The sequence below is a fragment of the Drosophila melanogaster genome, chromosome 2R (assembly GCF_000001215.4).
Source record: "Drosophila melanogaster chromosome 2R".
In the NCBI taxonomy this organism is placed as follows: Eukaryota; Metazoa; Arthropoda; class Insecta; order Diptera; family Drosophilidae; genus Drosophila; species Drosophila melanogaster.
Window position 1 is genome coordinate 18388869 of NT_033778.4, and position 13947 is coordinate 18402815.

Here is a 13947-nt window from a genome sequence, read left to right on the forward strand (position 1 = left end):
AAAATCGATACAGCTTACCGATTTTTTGTTTAATAAATAACAATAATTAAACAACTAATTAATAGGCACTCCTTTCCAGACATTTCTTTAAAATAACTATGTAAAATCCCGCAAAATAATTATAAACAATTATATATATAATATAGCAAATACTATATGTACTATGGCATATAAAAAGCAGAGCACTCGCACTTTGGCAGTCAGATTTATTCGAAATCCCCAAGGAAAAACATGAAAGCTCTTCAAGTCGCCGGAACTTTGATGCTGCTTTTCTGCCTGCTGGCAGCTGTTAATGGTAATTATTTAATGAAATAATAAAATATATATATGATATTTTTAGCTAATCATTTCCTTATTGCAGCTACGCCGGGACAAGTGTATATCAATGGGAAATGCATTGACTGCAATAAGCCTGATAATGATCCGGGAATTATAATTCCTCCAGACCATAAATCAGCTGGATCCATGTCTTACACACTCACATCTGGAGCCATCTTCTTTGGAATTATATATCATATATTCAGTTAAATTACTATGTAATCAATAAGTTAATAAAATAATATCTTTTATTTCTCAAAAAAAAACCTTAAGCTTGTGACAAATTGCGAACTTAAATACAACCCTTATCACGTATAGATTTAGTCACATATTAAAACTGCTATTTAACAAATCCCAACTTTATGGGTATTTAAATTGCATTTAGATTATAGCAATTGCATATTAGATTAAAATCTGTAAATTTAATTTAATTCCCAGCTTTGTTTAAACCGCTAGGAAGCTTTAAATAATTTAGCTTTAATTTTTATATTTATTCATATTGATTTTGGAATTAGATTTCCTATTTGAGACAAATCTACAATAATCTATTATTATTTATATTCGATTGATTGATCGCTATCGCTTTATTTTGTTTTGCCATTGTTCTGAATGTACATCGCCTTATCAACATTTTTTTTTGTAGGGCATTTCCAGACTGGGCACAACTTTTGTGTGATTACAACAGCTGAGATACGTACTATCCGGGAAAAACCTGATATTTAAATTTCATCATAAAGGTGCCTATAAAAGAAAACCAATGAAGTGAATTTTTATCAGTTTCATTTCAACCGTTGCCAACAATATGAAGTGGATGTCCTTGGTCTTTCTATGCGGTCTGCTCGCCATGGCAGTGGGTGAGTATCTATAAGATTCATACATCCTTAACCAGTATCCTAATTATTTTTCTACTATTACTATAGCTTCTCCGTTAAATCCGGGTAATGTCATTATCAATGGAGATTGCCGTCATTGTAATGTTCGCGGAGGCTAAATTGGAGTTATAAAACTTTGATGTTTAGTAACTACAATAAAACTTATGAAAAATACAGATTGTGCATAAAGTGATGGTCTTTTTTATTTTATTAGTACGCAAACTATAATAGTTCGAACTTCATTTCTAACTGCAAAAGTTAATAATTATAATAATAAACAACATTTTGGTGTTTCAGTGACTTTAGTTTATTTCATATTCTGATTTCCACATTCTAATCGCCGCGTATATTGCAAACTTTGCAGTCGCCGTTTATAATCACATTGCCAGGACTCAGGGGATTGGCTAGAAATAAATAAATAAAAAAAAGATTTCAATTAGAAATAGGTTTTTATTATTTATACAGCACATCATTGGCACTTACCACTAGCCAAAGCCAAAAGTCCGAAGAGAAAAGTAATCGAGAGCAGCTTCATATTGTTTGTGATTTGACGATTCAGCGACTAAATTGCCTATCGATTCAAACAGGTCTCTTTTATAGCCGCGCAAATCGGTTTGATTAGCAAATTGCGCACTTTTTCAATTAAAATATGACCCCTGGAGTATATAAAAATGCGTCATAACTTGATTTGAACAGCCTATCCCCAGCGATTTAGTAGCTTTAAAGAGATCTTTGTCTGTGATTGGCAAACACACAAAGCAGTTATTAATTCCAGGGAAATTTCAAATCTAACTTATTCGATTCTAGCACTTTTGAAATATCTTATTTAATGCATATAAAAACAAAGAATGAAACAACTGAAAACGTAACGAATGACACTGCAGTTTACTAGCAAGAATTTAACTTCTTAAATTTTCGTTTTCTATGTGTGTATCTATGTGGTCGCCAAAGGTAAATGAACGTGTTTGTGGTCGAATTAACTTTGAAAAAGTTGCTGTAGGTGGGTATGTTTGATTCAGTTTATAAGTAACTTTGTTTGTGCACTAAAAGAAAAACCTTAAATTTCAAAAACGAAAAATTGTTATTGTGTTTTTATCAAAGGTATATACCATTATTTCTTTTTTATATATCATATTCTAACTTACACTGCTTACTAGTTAGTTAATAAATAATTAGACCGTTTTCTGTTTTTTTTTCAAAGAAAATATTTATTGCTTTTCATTGCAATAAACATTGTTTTTTTTCACAATGTACTTGTTTTTGCACATGGCTGGCAATTAAGCCAATGAAGCATTAAAAACCACCAGTCGAGTTCCATGCAAAATGAGTTTTTTGGCTGTTTCGTGGGGCTTAAGGCGATTGTCGGGGTTTTCGATGGGTGTGTGTGTGGGGGGGGGGATGGTGGGTGGTTTTGCAGCAGAAGAAAGGTGAGTGCAAATGGGGCGGAGAAAGGGTTTAGCGCAGTCAACCAGCATCCACTCACCCAGGATTAGTGCCGCATGCGCTAAACGCTGTTGTTGTTGTCGTTGTTGTTGTTCCACACACATTTGTCAACGTAGATGGCATTACGGATAAATGAACTCGAGCCAAATGAGCGTACACATGTACGTATACGTAATATGTGAAAATGTGCGCCTCTACAGACGGCCAACCGACACGTGCGCACGTTAACAATTTAATTACGCGCTGCGGGCAGCGGCAGCTGCCACATGTTCCTCGAAAAAAGAAAAAAAAAATGTTAATCATCGAGTCGAGTTGGTTCATTCAGGAATTAAAGCCAGCGCCCAGTTTTGCCTTTGTGGCACGTTTAAAGCCGGCCAAATGTTTCAGCCAAAGGCCTTGGAGTGGTGTTTAAGTGCGGCAAGTCGCAGGTCTCAAGTGCTCATGTTCATGCTCCATAAATTCAAATGGAACAGAAATTGAAAAGCCGTTGGAATATTCAATGGAAGGAAAGGGAAGCATGGAAGGGAGGTCGTACTTTGCTAGCATAGAAAGTAAGACAGGCTTGGATAGGAAATAACATAATTTAAAATAAATAAAACATTAAATGGTCTCTTTATTTACTTACTATTTACATACATAAACATCTTCTGTGCTTTTATATTTAAATGATACAGTGATCTACTTAGGACATGGTTAATACAGACCAAGAGGTATAAGTTGTATGGGTTCCAAGCCCATTAGCAGCTTCCTTTATAAGCAAGTACGCCTGCACTTCTTTATAATAATAATAAAAAAACTAACATATTTCATTGGGCGTGGCACTTCCAATGGGCTGGGCTGGGCGTTAGAAAGTAACAACTAGAAAGTAGAAAGCAGTGCTTCCGAACATGTGTACATTTTGTTAGTTGATTGCCTGAGCGTCCGTGCTTGTGGTTACATTCTGTTGATTCCTGTTGGCTTTTCCCCACCGTTGGCTTCGTTTATTGTCCTTTTTTTTTGTGCTGCGGTTAGTTTTATGGCTCTCACCATTTGGCTTTATGATGCAACCAACTGTGGCCTTTTGCATAAACTTGAAATTCATTTCGCTTACCCTCAGTCAGTGCGCTCCATGTTTGCCCAGGTGAAAGCCACAACCAATAGTTTAATTAGAAAACACAGTGCTGTTGTTTACTTAACTACAAATTCGATACAATTTCTCGATTTTAATTTGATTTCAAATAACCCTTTATGATACTTAAGTGATATTTTGTTATGTTCAAAACGAATGAAGCCATATCTCGTTGTCACAAAGTAAATTATCCAAGGGACTGACAAACAAGCAATTGAACCTGGTTTTCCCAAAAAAAAAAAAATTTTCAAAGCAAAAGCAGCAACTTACCACTGATCCCATCCCCTGACAGTTGACCCTTCCATTTCCATCAAATGACATGGCAGTCAACACATTTAGCCCCTGCCGTCACGTGAGCAAAATTGCTAATCAACTGGGGGATGAAGGACATGGACTTGGACATGGACATGGACATGGCCATCCATGTATGAGTGGTGGTCGTGGTGGTGGTGACCCCCAGTTATTGTGGCCCGCTCCTGGGGAGTGACGACAACTCATCATTCCGTCGTTGAAGTCGAGGGCTTTAATGTGCTTAAGCGTTACGAGCATGAACAAACATTATTGTCCTGTGGGAATCGATAAATTGGTGCTGAGTGCAGGGTCTTCGGATTGGCATTGAAGTTGTGGAAGTGACACTTTGATAACCCAAACCACTCATTCCGACCACCCACTTTTTACTTTGAGAGATACTAATGTGTGAGTGAGTGGGTGTTTGGTGGATGTTTGTTTGCCAGTTTGTGGCAAATGTGTGGATGGATAATGGAGGGTGGTTAAGTAGCTCTGTCCAAATGAAATTCGAAATCTTTCATTCCAAATAATTGTACAGATGCATATCTGTGGTTTAAAAGGGTTATGTTCTATGTATCTTTGAAATTTATTGAATTCTTTTTAGCTAGAAATATTTAATTAGGTTGCACAACTCAAAAGTATGCAATGAAATTAGGTTCATTTACATTAAATTTTTCATATAATAATCTATAATTTTTACCAATAAAAGCACCGTCTTATCAGCGCTTCTTTCGTTTGATGTTCATCAAAACAAAGCGTCGTCCCAGATTAGTTGTGAATCTAACTTGAAGCTAAGCGTTACTACCGTGCATGATGTGGATTCAAAAGAACCCATTTTTAGGGTTATTGCTCTGCAGTTTTTTGGCATTTTTCCAGAGTACATATGCAGAGGTTGGAAAACTGGTGTGCTTCTACGATGCGCAGAGTTTTGTGCGTGAAGGTGAGTTTTGTCAGATTTTAATCAACCAAGTGGATCAGGGGTTATCTTCATCTCAGGCCCCGCCCAAATGTCGCTGGCTGAACTGGAGCCCGCTCTACAGTTTTGCAACTTTCTGGTCTACGGCTATGCGGGCATTGATGCCGTAACCTATAAGATCAAGAGTTTGGATCCTTCGTTGACCAATGATCGTCAGCATTATCGACACATTACCGCTCTGCGCAAAAAATATCCGCATGTTCGCTTCCTGCTTTCGGTGGGCGGCGATCGGGATGTGAACAGCGAGGGCGTGGCAGATAGTGACAAGTATCTAAGATTACTGGAACAGTCGGAGCATCGGAAAAGCTTTCAGGCAAGCGTTTTGGCGGAACTGAACAACAACGGCTTCGATGGCATCGATCTCGCCTGGCAGTTTCCCAAAAATAGGCCCAAACTGCAGCAGGGCGTGTTTAAGAGGGTATGGGGATCGTTACGTGGCTGGTTTAGTTCCTCATCGGTGGACGAGAAGTCCGAGGAGCATCGTGAGCAGTTTGCCACACTTCTCGAAGAGCTGCAATCCGATTTGCGACGCGGTGGCCAACTGCTAACCGTCAGTATGTTGCCACATGTTTCAGCGGAACGTGAGTATAATCATTGAAACCATTGAGAATCTCGCCAATATTAACCATTACTTTTACTATCCCTAGTCTTTATTGATGTTCCAAAGGTTCTAAGTAACGTGGACTTCGTCAACCTGGGCACCTATGACTTCCAAACGCCGGAACGCGATCCCAAAGTTGCAGATCTGCCCACGCCATTGTATGCCATGTACGATCGGGATCCCAGTCACAATGTGCAGTACCAGGTGCAGTATTGGATGAACCAGACATCCGAAATCAGTGTCCACAAACTGCACGTGGGAGTGACCAGTTATGGTCGAGCTTGGAATATGACCCGAAACTCCGGCATCACCGGCTATCCACCAATTCCGGCGGCAAATGGAGCTGCACCGCCGGGAAGGCAAACTGTTACGCCAGGATTGCTTAGCTGGCCGGAGATTTGTGATTTGCTGCAGCAGCAACCACAGGATCGCGAGGTTCCCCATCTGCGCAAAGTGGGCGATCCCACCAAGCGTTTTGGCATCTATGCGTACCGGGCAGCGGATGATCAAGGGGAGAATGGCCTATGGGTGGGCTACGAGGATCCCTTGACGGCGGCCATTAAGGCCGGATTTGTGCATGCCCAAGGATTGGGCGGAGTGGCCTTCCACGACCTGTCCATGGATGATTTTCGTGGTCAGTGTGCTGGCGAAAAATTTCCCATTCTGCGAAGCATCAAGTTTAAGCTATAAAAAGAATAGCTATTTGCTTTGAATTTAAAATTTACTAGCTTTCACAATTATCCTTCTACTTTTTTAGTGTATTTTTGTGAAATATGCATGGATTGCAATAAATTTCATTTAAAATAGTAAACGAGCTTTCAAATGGCTTCCGAGTATTATATTTTCTTTAGAAATATAAGAATCAGCTTGTTCATTTAATGAAAACTAGGATAAATTGAGATGCGAGAACGGTGAGCAAAATAAAAAAAAAAAAATAAAAAGCAGGAAATAAACCGGCCAAGTGGAATCCTGTAGAAGCGAAAAAGAAAAAGTAAAAGCGTCCTGAAGTGGCAGGCGGAGCGTAAAGCAAAGCAAACTTCTCAAATGCCACTGACACGATGGGTGGAATTTTCGGGGAGCCATGCTGGCAAGGATGTGGGGGTTGGTTGGTGGACGGGGCGAGATGGGGTGAGTTTGGGGTAAGTAGGGGTGGCATGCTGACTGGTTGGGCCAAAGTAAAAGTTGAAATTAAACCAATTAGTTTGCCTGCCACCACTTTCTCGTCGCCGTTGCAATGAGGCGCATAAAACGCGGCGACACAAGGTAAGTTCCTGAGATGCCCACAAAGTAGTCACGAGTTTCTAAAAACGTTAAAGCTTATGATTTTTTTTCTTTTCTTTGGGGCTTAAATAGGAAGGGAATGCTTTAAAAAAATTTGTGTTTTAAGGCCAACAAAGGTTTATAAGTAGGGAAGAAATTGAAAATAAGTAAGAAACAAATGGAAAATTCATGTACTTTTTATAGATTTCCATACATCTGCAAAATAAAAACAAAAAGTTTTGGAATTTTTGCTTCATAAGAAATATCTTCGGATTGCGTGACTCCAATTTCCGCTCACGTTAGCATCTCCTGCAGGACTTCCGTGGGGCTTGGAAACGGACTTCACCCAGCAGGTATTTAGACTTGGCTCCTTTTTTAAGAGTATTTTAAACGACGGCGCGTCCTTTTTGTGGACTTGGAGCAAGCGAAGGGCGGGGAGTTCGAGACCCGAGCGCAGATAAGAGGCAAATTTGGAAGTGGCATAAAACGGGGGCGAGTTGGGTTTGCTGCGGAGCTGGGCTGGCTAGCTGCTTGGGCGGATGGCGCCGTCATAAATTAATTATGATTTAACAACTTTAGCATGCACGACACGGCAGGAAAACTTTGCGCTTTTCATTTACCCCGCCCTCTTCTATTTTGTGTCGCTTTTGTGGAGGGTAAAATTTTATAATTTTAATGAGCGCAAAAAAGTTGTAAACTTTTGGCTGCGTTGCCATTGGAAATGCACTCCACGCTAGATAGTAATTTATATACAACATAAAAAAAATGTTCGCCATCAAGGACATTTACCGGCCAAGAGCACTTAGATGGCTACAAAGTCTTCAGTTAACTCAGAACAGTATATAGTGAGCCTATACACTGGGAAAAAAAGAAGATTATTCAAACATAATATACATTTTAAATCATTTTGCCAGCAGCGTAAGTTTTAATACATCATATTAAATACCATTTAACATACAATTTTACTTTGGGCAATGCTCTCTTTTCGATGCGACAATGGCTTCCGCATCACTGTTTTCCAGCTCCGCTCTTGATGTCCTCAAAGGCCTTTTGCCACAGCTTGTCAAACTGCTTGGGCAGCTTGGAGCGAATCTTATCGGCCAACAAGCGGGCTCCTCTCAAGTTGTCCTCCTCATAGAAGGGCAATGCGGAGATACGTGCCAACCAGGCGGATAATTTGGGGTATTTGGTCGCATCCACGGGACAGTAGCTCAGGTGCAGAGTGCTCACGGTGGCCACAATGCTAAAATCGGCGATGGTCAGCTGAGGACCGGCCACATAGGGATTCTCCGCCAGAAATTGCTCCAGCAAGGCGTAGGCATCCTTCAACTCAGCCAAACGATCCTTGGGCACCTCAGTGGCATTCTCTTTGAACAGAGCTCTCTGCAATTGCTTGAAGATGCCGTGAAAAAGGACACCGGTCTCGAAATGCAGCCGCTGATCCACCACAGCTCGCTTCAGCGGATCCTTTGGATAGAGCTCATCCGACTGGGCGTACTTGTTCACCAGATAGCCGATGATGGCGTGTGAGTCCCAAATGCATGACTCACCATCCTCCAGCATGGGTACCGTGTGCTGGGGATTCTTGCGTAACATATCCGGCTTCAGATGATCGCCGGCCTGCATGTCCAGCGTATGGAATTCATGGTCCAGCTGGAGGGCACGAAGGGTCAACAAAACGGCACGGACCGGCGGACTGGACTCAGTGCCATATAGAATCAGGTTAGCCATTGTGGTTGCTTAACTAATTGCCTTCTAGCTGGTTGAATTGAGATTCGTAGCAGACAGTGTGCCATCCACAACTGACTCAAGGCAGTCTAAATAATTTAAATTTCTTTCAAACGCGATAAGATTAGATATTAAACTTAGTTTCTTGATAATTACCACAAAGACGTCATAATGCTGCAAGTTTAAGTTTGCCTGATTGTTTATTAATGTCCGGGATAAGTCGGTCTGCTATCTATTAGCTGTGTCAATATTTGATCAATGTCCCCGTGATTTATTTGATCATAGTTGGAGCACCAAAGGGGCTACTTATATACACTGCTAGAAACGTCCAAACGAAACCTAAAGTAACCAGACTCATTAGCAGTGTTTCTATGCAAACATTTTCATATAAATATAATTATAAAATTATGAGTTTAATATTATTACTTCTGTGTATCAGATCATACAATTTTATCCAAAATAACGATAAGCTTTATGCCAGCTTAACTTAAGCTTTAAGCTTTTAGAAACTTTCAAGCTTCGTTAGGAAGACTTGAATTGTAAATTTACATGGGTTCTACATGATTCAAATAGATGTATATTACAATAAATCATAAAACAAGTAACTGTATTAAATTAATTTCTTCTGACAACCAATGTTCCTGAGTTCACAGAGACCTACTTTGTTTTTGATGAGTATATGTTTTTTGTAGTTCACCACTGCATATGGTGTTTTAAAATTAGTATCATATAGATGATTCCAGAACTATCAGTTGGGGGTAATTAATGTTTGTTATGATGAAATAGGCATACATATTATATATATGGTTTTTTTTTAACTGTTTAACACATGGTTTCGAGCTTTTATCTTAGATTTACGAAATGCTCTCTCATTTAGCAAAAAGCTTGAGGCAATAAGGTGTGTATATATGTACAGTAAATAGAGAGATCAGTCGAAAGAAAAACACTGACGGGTAAACAACACGTATCATGTCGAGCTCTGGAATTGTACTCTATGGGACAGATCTCAGTCCCTGTGTGAGGACCGTCAAACTTACCCTAAAGGTCCTGAATCTGGACTACGAGTACAAGGAGGTGAATCTTCAGGCGGGCGAGCACCTGAGCGAGGAATATGTGAAGAAGAATCCCCAACACACGGTACCGATGCTCGATGATAATGGCACTTTCATCTGGGACTCCCATGCCATTGCCGCCTACTTGGTGGACAAGTATGCCAAGTCGGATGAGCTGTATCCCAAGGATCTGGCCAAGCGTGCGATCGTCAATCAGCGTCTCTTCTTCGATGCCAGTGTAATCTATGCCAGTATAGCCAATGTCAGCCGCCCGTTTTGGATAAACGGTGTTACCGAAGTGCCCCAGGAAAAACTGGACGCCGTACACCAGGGTCTGAAGCTGCTGGAGACGTTCCTGGGCAACAGCCCCTACCTGGCCGGCGATTCGCTAACCCTAGCCGATCTGTCCACCGGACCCACTGTAAGCGCCGTGCCCGCTGCCGTGGACATAGATCCTGCTACATATCCCAAGGTCACCGCCTGGTTGGATCGCCTCAATAAGCTGCCCTACTACAAGGAGATCAACGAAGCTCCGGCCCAGAGCTACGTCGCCTTCCTGCGCAGCAAGTGGACCAAGCTGGGCGACAAGTGAAACTAAACTTATATTTAAATATGACATTTCACAAGTTTGAATTCCATCAATTAACAACATACACATCCATTTCTAAAACGTAAACTTCTTCAATAAAATATAACATATATATAAAATATTTAATTTATTTTTTTATTTAATTTATATTTATTTAAATATTTGAATTTATAATAAATACTGAAATTTATAAACTTTAATATGGGACTTGAGTCAGTAATTATTATCTCACAGTTGGGGAACCCGACCGTAATATTTTTATCGCTCATTTATGATATCGTCAGTGTACAATTACAAAAGTTTATTTAAGATACAAATGGGGCAAGCTCAGCGCACCCAATTGGGTTGTTTAGTTAAGCTCGTTTAGATTTCTGTGTGTGGCAAATTTAGTGGAACTTGGGTCTCTCTGGTGATCGCATCATGTCGGATAAATTGGTTTTGTATGGCATGGATATTAGTCCTCCTGTTCGCGCTTGCAAGCTGACCTTGCGGGCCTTAAACTTGGACTACGAATACAAGGAAATGGATCTACTGGCAGGAGATCACTTTAAGGATGCGTTCCTCAAAAAGAACCCGCAGCACACCGTACCACTCCTCGAAGATAATGGTGCCCTTATCTGGGATTCACATGCTATTGTCTGCTACCTGGTGGACAAGTATGCCAATTCGGATGAGCTATATCCCAGGGATCTGGTGTTGCGCGCCCAGGTGGATCAGCGTTTGTTCTTTGATGCCAGCATTCTGTTTATGTCGCTGCGAAATGTCAGTATACCCTATTTTCTTCGCCAAGTAAGCCTGGTACCCAAGGAGAAGGTGGACAACATTAAAGATGCATATGGCCATTTGGAGAACTTTCTAGGGGATAATCCCTATTTGACCGGGTCGCAACTGACCATAGCTGATTTATGCTGCGGAGCTACTGCATCCTCGCTGGCCGCTGTTCTTGATCTGGATGAGTTAAAGTATCCAAAGGTGGCTGCTTGGTTCGAACGACTCTCTAAGTTGCCCCACTATGAGGAAGACAATCTGCGGGGCTTGAAGAAGTATATCAATTTATTGAAACCCGTATTAAATCTGGAGCAATAGTAATTTGTATTAAAAAAAAAATACCATCAAATGCCATAAATACCATAAAAACAAATCAAATCGAATAGTACTACAACTGATTTGTAACAAAAACCTATCATTTTTAGAATCATAATAAAACTATCATTACGTACTGAATCCTAAAGAGAGAAATAATAAAAGAGAAATATATAGATGGAAAAACTTAAATGATCAGTTTTTTGCTTATAGATAGTTAATTTCCAAAAATTGCTGTTTCACTGTTTAATATAATCAACTGGCTTATCGGTTAAATTATGACAATGGTCTTTAAATCCCAAAACGATGAGTAAACAAATAGAAATGTTTAATATGTGACCAAAAGCGCTCTGTATTGTAAAGCTTTAAAACGTGAAGTGTATATATATTACGTATACGACAGCTAAGAGATATGTGGGTTCCAAGCATTGAGTATGACATACTGCAGAGTCATCACAGATGTGCAAAGCTCTCTTAAGTGAAGAGCACCACCTGGTGGCTATATAAAGCCCCAAGTTTCGACGTTTAGTAAGCAGTTACTAGTCAATCGCCTTACAGCACACTACAGACATGGGAAAACTTACGCTTTACGGAATCGACGGTAGTCCTCCGGTCCGTTCGGTGCTGCTCACGCTGAGAGCCTTGAATTTGGACTTCGACTACAAGATCGTCAATCTGATGGAGAAGGAGCACCTGAAGCCAGAGTTCCTCAAGATCAATCCCCTGCACACCGTGCCCGCTCTGGATGATAATGGTTTCTATTTGGCCGACAGCCATGCTATTAACTCCTACCTGGTGAGCAAGTACGGCCGGAATGATTCTCTATACCCCAAGGATCTGAAGAAGCGAGCCATTGTCGATCAGCGTCTGCACTACGACTCCAGCGTGGTGACCTCGACAGGAAGGGCTATCACCTTTCCGCTCTTCTGGGAGAACAAGACGGAGATTCCACAGGCGAGGATCGATGCCCTGGAGGGTGTCTACAAGTCCCTCAATCTGTTTCTGGAGAATGGCAATTATCTGGCCGGCGACAACCTGACCATTGCCGATTTCCACGTCATCGCCGGCTTGACAGGATTTTTCGTGTTCCTGCCTGTAGATGCCACTAAGTATCCCGAGCTGGCTGCCTGGATCAAGCGCATCAAGGAGCTGCCATACTACGAGGAAGCGAATGGCTCTCGTGCTGCCCAAATCATCGAGTTCATCAAGAGCAAAAAGTTCACTATTGTTTAAGGCATTTTAGTATAGACAAAAATAAATAAGAACAACAATTATCATAACGACTTGACTTTTGTACGACAATTTTGCTTAATATCAGTCCAAACTTGTTTTGAGTGAATCGATAAGAGAAACTACTGGTTTATTTTGTGTTTGCTGCATAAGATGTGAAGGCAGATATGATATATGGATCACCATATGTAGTTTGCACACGATTGATGGATTTTAAATGAAATTTTTATGAAAAATGTTTGGCGCTTATATATTTAGAGAAATATGTAAAACTAAATTATTATTAAAACTACTAAGAGGTCAACAGTATGCATGTGAATCAATAAGTTTAGTACTTTGATTTAGCTAGCGGTAATTGCTGGGTTATAACCAATATCTGATAACTAAGCATTGTTTGTTAGAATGTAAAAAGAGCAGGCGGTAAGAGCTTTTGAACCAAAATCGTATATAAAGCTCTCTTACGTCAAAAATCTCTGATAACTAAAAGAGCACGGAAATATTGGCTGATGTCATCTAATTTGGTTTACTGGCCGAGTCATTACAGCACAGCGAAACTCTCTTAATTTAAGAGAGCTTCCCAGTTGAGGGGGAGGCAAGACAGAGATACCCAAGGCTAGATTTGATGCACTGGATGAGGTCTACAAGACACTTGAACTGCTCCTGGAAAGCAATGACTTTCTGGCTGGAAAGTTCCCAACACCATCACTGATTTCCACGTCATCGCAGTGCTTTCACGTACGATACTAATCAGTGATTTGGATGCCACGAAATACCCAAAGTTGGCGGGTTGGACTCAGCGCATCAGGAGGTTGCCCTACTACGAGGAGGCCAACGGACGGAGCAAAAAAAAAAACACTATTTTTTACATAAAATTCCTAATAAACTATAAAATTTATGGAATTGAAACTTTGCATTATTAGACTTATCACAAATGGAATATGATACATTTACGCAAAACCAAGGCATGTTGTTTAAAAAACTCTCAAAGTATTTTATCAAGAAAACTCAATGGAAACAATTTTCTCGTACTTTGGTCCCAAAGTCCCAAACGGATCGGTTTCTTTCTTTGGAAGTAGTCTCCGATGCACTGAGCTTAAGCCCATGTGAAATACTCACCTAACAAATCCTTGATGACAAATTGAGAGACCAATTGGAGACCTTCCTGGCGGACAATCCCTACATAACCGGGGAAACTCTGACCGTTGCTGATTTTTGCTGTCAATCTCTGCCAGCTTTTGTTCCCCTGGAGTCGGATAAGTATCCGAAGGTCACCGCCTGGTTGAAGGTGTTGCCCAGGAGTTGCCCTACTACGAGGAAGCCAATGGGGTGGGGGCCAGGAAGTTCGTGGACTTGCTGAAGGGCAAACTGAGCCTTCTATAAGAAGCATTTCCCACAATTA

General features: G+C 40.6%; 8 protein-coding genes and 2 pseudogenes across 9 annotated transcripts; 8 read left to right on the top strand and 2 right to left on the bottom strand.

Moving 5' to 3' along the window:
* Positions 1-126: 126 nt before the first annotated feature.
* BomT2 (Bomanin Tailed 2) lies at positions 127-575 on the top strand. The gene is made up of 2 exons (NM_144110.2): positions 127-295; positions 362-575. The coding sequence occupies exons 1-2, from the start codon at positions 232-234 to the stop codon at positions 526-528; spliced, it is 231 nt and encodes a 76-aa protein (NP_652367.1). The 5' UTR covers positions 127-231; the 3' UTR covers positions 529-575.
* A 515-nt stretch (positions 576-1090) lies between these two features.
* Positions 1091-1374, top strand: BomS5 (Bomanin Short 5). Its single transcript, NM_144109.2, has 2 exons — positions 1091-1172; positions 1239-1374. Exons 1-2 carry the CDS (start codon positions 1121-1123, stop codon positions 1307-1309), a joined length of 123 nt encoding a protein of 40 aa, NP_652366.1. The 5' UTR covers positions 1091-1120; the 3' UTR covers positions 1310-1374.
* A 110-nt stretch (positions 1375-1484) lies between these two features.
* BomS6 (Bomanin Short 6) lies at positions 1485-1761 on the bottom strand. The gene is made up of 2 exons (NM_176222.2): positions 1674-1761; positions 1485-1594 (listed from the first exon to the last, which is right to left on the bottom strand). Exons 1-2 carry the CDS (start codon positions 1723-1725, stop codon positions 1524-1526), a joined length of 123 nt encoding a protein of 40 aa, NP_788402.1. The 5' UTR covers positions 1726-1761; the 3' UTR covers positions 1485-1523.
* Positions 1762-4797: 3036 nt separating this feature from the next.
* Positions 4798-6414, top strand: Idgf5 (Imaginal disc growth factor 5). The gene is made up of 3 exons (NM_137477.4): positions 4798-4969; positions 5026-5586; positions 5653-6414. The coding sequence occupies exons 1-3, from the start codon at positions 4840-4842 to the stop codon at positions 6294-6296; spliced, it is 1335 nt and encodes a 444-aa protein (NP_611321.3). The 5' UTR covers positions 4798-4839; the 3' UTR covers positions 6297-6414.
* A 1355-nt stretch (positions 6415-7769) lies between these two features.
* Positions 7770-9651, bottom strand: GstE10 (Glutathione S transferase E10). 2 transcript variants are annotated; one of them, NM_001299641.1, is made up of 3 exons: positions 9632-9651; positions 8751-8933; positions 7770-8700 (listed from the first exon to the last, which is right to left on the bottom strand). In NM_001299641.1, exon 3 carries the CDS (start codon positions 8595-8597, stop codon positions 7875-7877), a length of 723 nt encoding a protein of 240 aa, NP_001286570.1. In that variant the 5' UTR covers positions 8598-8700; positions 8751-8933; positions 9632-9651; the 3' UTR covers positions 7770-7874. The 2 variants fall into 2 exon arrangements, with proteins under 2 accessions (NP_001286570.1, NP_611322.1); NM_137478.2 differs by lacking the exons at positions 8751-8933; positions 9632-9651 and having other exon boundaries at positions 7770-8658.
* Positions 9525-10355, top strand: GstE1 (Glutathione S transferase E1). The gene has a single exon (NM_137479.3). The coding sequence runs from the start codon at positions 9564-9566 to the stop codon at positions 10236-10238; it is 675 nt and encodes a 224-aa protein (NP_611323.1). The 5' UTR covers positions 9525-9563; the 3' UTR covers positions 10239-10355.
* Positions 10356-10617: 262 nt separating this feature from the next.
* Positions 10618-11507, top strand: GstE2 (Glutathione S transferase E2). The gene has a single exon (NM_137480.4). It carries the CDS (start codon positions 10656-10658, stop codon positions 11319-11321), a length of 666 nt encoding a protein of 221 aa, NP_611324.1. The 5' UTR covers positions 10618-10655; the 3' UTR covers positions 11322-11507.
* A 337-nt stretch (positions 11508-11844) lies between these two features.
* On the top strand, positions 11845-12599 carry GstE3 (Glutathione S transferase E3). Its single transcript, NM_137481.4, has one exon. It carries the CDS (start codon positions 11889-11891, stop codon positions 12549-12551), a length of 663 nt encoding a protein of 220 aa, NP_611325.2. The 5' UTR covers positions 11845-11888; the 3' UTR covers positions 12552-12599.
* A 378-nt stretch (positions 12600-12977) lies between these two features.
* On the top strand, positions 12978-13429 carry CR43687 (annotated as a pseudogene).
* A 176-nt stretch (positions 13430-13605) lies between these two features.
* On the top strand, positions 13606-13881 carry CR43688 (annotated as a pseudogene).
* The last annotated feature ends 66 nt before the right edge of the window (positions 13882-13947 follow it).